The sequence below is a fragment of the Apis dorsata genome, unplaced genomic scaffold (genome assembly GCF_000469605.1).
Source record: "Apis dorsata unplaced genomic scaffold, Apis dorsata 1.3 scaffold_215, whole genome shotgun sequence".
NCBI classification, from domain to species: Eukaryota; Metazoa; Arthropoda; class Insecta; order Hymenoptera; family Apidae; genus Apis; species Apis dorsata.
The window spans coordinates 12,201-18,543 of NW_006263498.1; the positions used below are offsets into that span (position 1 = coordinate 12,201).

General features: G+C 44.6%; 1 protein-coding gene across 1 annotated transcript in view; it reads left to right on the top strand.

Moving 5' to 3' along the window:
• The window catches only part of LOC102672532 (fibrillin-2-like), a gene marked incomplete at its 5' end in the record, with an annotated part of 14,416 nt that overhangs the window by 3,972 nt on the left and 4,101 nt on the right, over positions 1-6,343 (top strand). Inside the window, 17 exons of the mRNA XM_006615067.1 lie at positions 1-200; positions 322-502; positions 691-996; positions 1,080-1,421; positions 1,571-1,696; positions 1,762-2,095; positions 2,223-2,389; positions 2,463-2,791; positions 2,898-3,324; positions 4,089-4,442; positions 4,514-4,627; positions 4,704-4,862; positions 4,930-5,144; positions 5,243-5,600; positions 5,921-6,066; positions 6,149-6,257; positions 6,329-6,343. Of these exons, the coding sequence (XP_006615130.1) occupies positions 1-200; positions 322-502; positions 691-996; positions 1,080-1,421; positions 1,571-1,696; positions 1,762-2,095; positions 2,223-2,389; positions 2,463-2,791; positions 2,898-3,324; positions 4,089-4,442; positions 4,514-4,627; positions 4,704-4,862; positions 4,930-5,144; positions 5,243-5,600; positions 5,921-6,066; positions 6,149-6,257; positions 6,329-6,343 (3,882 nt within the window). The remainder of the gene's footprint in view (positions 201-321; positions 503-690; positions 997-1,079; positions 1,422-1,570; positions 1,697-1,761; positions 2,096-2,222; positions 2,390-2,462; positions 2,792-2,897; positions 3,325-4,088; positions 4,443-4,513; positions 4,628-4,703; positions 4,863-4,929; positions 5,145-5,242; positions 5,601-5,920; positions 6,067-6,148; positions 6,258-6,328) is intronic.

Below are 6,343 nucleotides of genomic sequence, written 5' to 3' on the forward strand. Positions count from 1 at the left end.
ATATCAACGAGTGTGCACAGAATCCAAACATTTGCGTGAACGGTGGCTGCGAGAATCTGATGGGCACTTATCGTTGCATCTGCGACAGCGGGTACGAGGTGGACGCGACAGGGAAGATATGCAGCGATATAAACGAGTGCGAATTGGAGCAGTCGTTGTGCAGTGGTGGGCAGTGTCGTAACACCCCTGGGAGTTTCCAGGCAAGTAAACGTACCTCGCGTGTCGAATCGACGGCATCTTGCTTAGATTAGATCTAGCCACTAAGTTGGAGGAATTGGCCGTGACCAATCGAGACATTTAAGCGTTGACATGTTGGCGCAGTGTATTTGCCCGAGCGGGATGCGATTCAACACGGCGAACCACATGTGCGAGGATATCGACGAGTGCGAGGAACTTGGGCCGGATGTATGCTTGAACGGAATATGTATAGATACTCTGGGATCTTACGAGTGCGAGTGTTCACCCGGATACATCCTCGACCACACAGGCCACATTTGCATGGGTATGAATAATCAAATATACACGAATATGAATATTACTATGTCAAAAAGATTTTCTATATAACATGTAAACTCTCTTTGAATTACGATACAATCTCTAGTTTGAAGAGATCTCTTTGAAAGAATCGAAGAGCTTTACTCTATTTCTTTTTTTAATATAATAAGTCTCTTTCATCGAAATTTCTTTCAGACAACAGGAGAGGCTCCTGCTGGACCAAGATGATAGACGGTCGATGCGAGTACAATCTGCCGAGGTTGGCGTTGAAGTCGGAATGTTGCTGCTCGGTGGGTGTCGCCTGGGGAAGCCCCTGCGAGCTCTGCGACCACTCGATCTGCGAGTGCACCAAAGGTTACGCGAAATTCGGCGGGAAAGAGTGCGTGGATGTGAACGAGTGCGAGTTGAACAGCGACATATGCAAAGGAGGCGGGACGTGCGTCAACACCGATGGATCCTATCGTTGCGAGTGCCCCCCTGGATTGACATTAGACGCCACCCGTGAGTGTCATGTACAAATCAAGATATCAAGGATGTCTTGAGTAAAATGTAATTTTTTCTTTTTTTCTTTTTCTGGCGCACAGATATCACGTGCATAGACACGAGGCAGGAGACTTGTTACTTGGATTATAGACACGGCCAGTGCACGAATCCAATCGAAGGCCAATTTTCCAAGAGTCTGTGCTGTTGTTCCGTGGGGCGTGCGTGGGGTAGCGAGAGATGCGAAGCGTGTCCCAAGCCGGGGACCCACGCGCACAAAGAAATGTGCCCGAGGGGGGGCGGTTTCACGGACAAGCAGGACGTGAACGAGTGCGTCGAGTTTCCTGGAATGTGCTTGAACGGCAGATGCAAGAACACCGTTGGAAGTTTCAGTTGCAAGTGCAACCAGGGTTTCGCGTTGGATGAACATGGGATTAAATGTAACGGTGAGCCCATTCCTCTCCAAATTATCTCTCAATATAAATATCTCGTTCCGAATCCAATGAATTGTATTTTCATTTACATATCGTTATTCGATCAGATTGGATTTTTCGCGCGCGCCTAGACTCTTTTCTTTTCTTTTTTTTTTGCACAGACATCGACGAATGCGAGATCATGCGCGGAGTGTGCGGAAACGGAACCTGCAGAAACACGCCCGGCAATTTCCAGTGCGATTGCAATCCTGGATATCTCAGCCACGATATAATGAAGATTTGCATGGGTAACGTTGAAATTTTCAAGAGACATTCGAGAACGGATCGTTCGATCGTCCAATTTGAATTTCAGACGTAAACGAATGCGAGGAGACACCAGGTTTGTGCCGAGGGGGGATTTGTATCAATACGGAGGGCAGTTTCAAGTGTCAATGCCCACCCGGCCACGAGCTGGGTCCTGACAAGCAGTCGTGCAAGGATATAGACGAGTGCTCGAGGACCAGCGGAATCTGCTCGAACGGAGTCTGCGAGAACATGATGGGCACTTATCAATGCATATGCGACGATGGTTATCAACAAACTGGATTGAAGTCGCACTGCGAGGATATAAACGAGTGCGCGACCAATAACGGTGGCTGCGAGGACGTTTGCCTCAACACACCCGGCAGCTTCTCTTGTTCTTGCAGGTAGAGACGTCAAATATTACCTTCGAATTCGAAATTCGTTTCAAGAAAAGTTTATTGCGACGAAACGATTGCGATTCTAAGGATAAAGATAATTGAAATTTTAATATTTTCCTTTCTTTTGAAACAGCACCGGGTTCGCGTTGAATCTCGATGGTAGATCGTGCGTGGACGTCGACGAGTGCAAAGAGAATCCACGAATTTGCAACGGAGGGAAGTGCACCAACATAGAGGGTGGCTACATATGCACCTGCACCGATGGATTGATATCCGGAAAGGATGGGGCGTCCTGTATAGGTAAAAGGCTGTTTGAAATCGACAAACGATCTAAAATTCCCCTCTGAAAATTATTCTGATTTATCATCTGCAGACATCGACGAGTGCAACGCGCAGCCAAATATATGCGGCTACGGCGAATGCTACAACACGATCGGTTCGTACAATTGCCGGTGCGAGGAAGGGTATTCGGTGAAACCTGACCAGGGGCCTGGATGCACCGACGACGACGAGTGTCTTTTAAACGTCTACTCGTGCAGCGAATTCGCGGAATGCCAGAACACTCAAGGCTCGTACGAATGCACCTGCCACGAGGGTTTCGTGGGGAACGGTGTCGAATGTCGAGACATCAACGAGTGCCTCACGAACAATGGAGGATGCGACTCCAACGCTCAGTGCATCAACACAGAGGGATCTTTCAAGGTGAGAATTACTTTGTAAACGAAATTATTGGTGTTAAATCGAACGTACATCCAAAAGGGAATAATTTGAGGAGATGATAATCCCGTTGTAACGCACTTGTTCGCAGTGCGATTGCGACGCTGGCTTCAGAGGGGATGGCTACACTTGCAAGGATATAGACGAATGCGCCAACGACAATACTCTTTGCGAAAATGGCCACTGCCTCAATTATCCTGGATCGTTTCGATGCGAGTGCGAGATGGGCTTCATGCACCCCGACGAGAGTAACGAGCAGACGTGCGTCGACATAAACGAGTGCGAGATGTTCAGTAATTTGTGCGTGTTCGGCCGTTGCGAGAATATATTCGGCATGTTCCGTTGCGAGTGCCACGAGGGATACAAGTTGGACGGTTCGGGTGGAAATTGCACGGATATCGACGAATGCGAGAATCCTCAATCGTGCCAGTACGGCACCTGTGTAAATACTCAGGGGAAATACATATGCAAGTGCCCGCCTTATTACGAATTGGTCGAAGCTGGAAACGCTTGCGTCGGTGCGTTATCCTCTTTTGTGAAAAAAAAAAAAAAAATTAATTTCTTTGAGAATCATCGTTTCAAAAATTCCTACAATTTTTAAAGATTCTAAATTCTGAAACTTTGATTTGACTTCGATTGGAAGAACAGAGAATTATCTTTTTCTGTAAAAAAATTAATTTCTTTGAAAATTATCGTTTCAAAAATTCAACTTTTCTTCAATTTTTGAAGATTTTAAAGTTTTCAAGTTTTCAACAGGAAATTCTGAAACTTTGATTTGACTTTGATTGGAAGAACAGAGAATTATTTTTTTCTGAGAATAATTGTTTCAAAAATTCAATTTCAATTTTTAAAGATTCGAAAGTTTTCAAGTTTTTAAGAGGAAATTCTGAAATTTTGATTTGACTTTGATTGGAAGAACAAAGGGTTATCTTTTTCTGTAAAAAGATTAATTTCTTCAAGAATCATTCTTTTCAAAAATTCAACTTCCTTTCAAACAGTCCAATGTTTAAAGATTTTAAATTTTTCGCGAAAGTTTTCAAATTTTCAACTTTTCAAAAGAAAATTCTGAAACTTTGACTTGAAATTTGATTGAAAGGATAGGGTTATCTTTTTTTATAAAAGAACTGATTTCTTCGAAAATCATCCTCTTTAAAAATTCTTTTCAAAGGTTTCAATTTTTAAAGATTCTAAATTTTTCACGAAAATTTTCAAGAGGAAATTCTGAAACTTTGATCTGAAACTTGATTGGACACAGATCTATTAGATATTGTTTCCATTACAGACAGACGAGAATCGTTCTGCTTCGTCGGTTTCGAACACGGTACCGGAAGGCCTCAGTGCATCTTTGATATGGCCTCTTCGGTGACGAAGGCGACGTGTTGCTGCAGCATTGGCAACGCTTGGGGAAATCGTTGCGAGGAGTGTCCCCAAGTTGGGACGAAAGAATTCCAGGAATTGTGCCCGGGTGGTTCCGGATACAGACCGAATCAGGAGACGGTCATCCTCGAGGATATCAACGAATGCGAGGAATACGAGAACATCTGTCAGAACGGGCATTGCACCAACACGTTCGGCAGTTTCATGTGCTCCTGCAACGAGGGCTTTATTTTGGATGACACTAAAAGCAGTTGCATAGGTGATCGAATTGAATACATCTTGGAATAATACAGAAAAATATCAATTATAATTTTTCTTATTCCCCCTCAGATGTGAACGAATGCGCTTTGCATCCACAAATATGCGGGGTGGGTCATTGCATCAACGATCAAGGGAAATATCACTGCGAGTGTCCAGAAGGATACATGGCGATGCCAGGAGGAAGTGAGTGAAACAATCATCGAACCCTTCGTAATTATCATCATCGAAATTCAAATTCTCTATTAACTTGTGTATATAGAGGAATGTGTCGACATGAGGAAGGAATCGTGCTATCTGAATTACGAGTCAGGCGAATGCTTCAACCCGATGATGCACCCTCAAACGAAAATGTTGTGCTGTTGTTCCATGGGAGCCGCATGGGGTAGCCCTTGCGAAAAGTGTCCAGCCGAGAGGACCCGTGAGTACAATCACGAGAAAGTATTTTTCTCAAACCGAATTTCTCAATACGACACCGTCCCTTTTAGGGGAGCACGAAATTCTTTGCGGCCAGGTACCAGGCCAGATAATGAATCCCATAACGAATCACACGGAGGAAATCGACGAGTGCGCCCTGATGCCGACCATGTGCACTCACGGTCGTTGTATGAACACTCCTGGAAGTTTCGAGTGCCAGTGCGATCGTGGATACGTGTACGATCAGGATTCTCATCAGTGCATCGATGAGAACGAGTGTCTGCAGGTGACTCTACGAAAAAAAGGAGATTTTTTTCAATAATTTTAATAACAACTCGATGATGATCGTTCTCGGATAGGAAGGTGAACGTTTCTCATTTTCAGATCCCAAATCCCTGCAGTGGAAATGCCCAGTGCATAAACAAGCAAGGTTACTTCGAATGCGTTTGCCCGGCGGGGTACAAATTGGGGCTGAGCCAACGAGACTGCGTCGACATCGACGAATGCTACGAGCGACCGGGGATTTGCAACAACGGCGCCTGCAACAATCTGCAAGGAAGTTTCCAGTGCATCTGCCACGGTGGCTTCGCGCTCACTCGGGACAGGGACAACTGCGTGGACATCGACGAGTGTCAAAGAAATCCAAATATCTGCAACAACGGCACCTGCGTGAACACGCTTGGCTCGTACAAGTGCATCTGCTATCAAGGATTCAAGCTTAGCCCCAATAACGATTGCGCGGGTAAATTCTTTTCAAAATTTTACTCGAAATCGCGATTGAGGATTAACCCTTTGCACTCCAGCCCTCTTTCGTTCGGTCGAACCAGCAACTCCAAACTCACTGCGTTTGGTAGCCTCATAAGATTACCATAAGATAATTATTCGTAAGATTATACGTAAAGAGCTTAGGAACCTATGAAGCGATATTCTAAAAGAATCAAACATAAAAATAAATTATCAAATTGCCGCAACAATCCCAGAGAGTCATTGCTGAAGTTACGGCATTAACTCGAGTGGTTAGAGAGCAAAGGGTTAACATTGAAATGAATCTTGTCGCAACAGATATCGACGAGTGCAGAATTATGCCCTTCCTCTGCCGCAATGGAAGGTGTCGAAACACTATCGGAGCCTTCAACTGTGAATGCGCCGACGGCTACGTGTTGGCTCAGGATGGCCAGCACTGCAGAGACATCGACGAGTGTCACGAAGTAGGTGGATCAAGAGTGTTAAAAAAAGAAAACGATGTAGAATAAATAATTGAAACAAACAATTTGAATTAATCGTGTTTAGATTCCTGGACTCTGCCCATCCCCAGGAAAGTGTCAGAACTTAATGGGATCTTACATATGCACTTGTCCACTCGGTTACGAGTTGGATCACACGAGAAAGAAATGCGTGGGTGAGTAAAAAGATAAAATAAAGACCCAAAATGACAAATTCGAACGATTAACACGATGGAGATGATATTAGACGTGGACGAGTGCG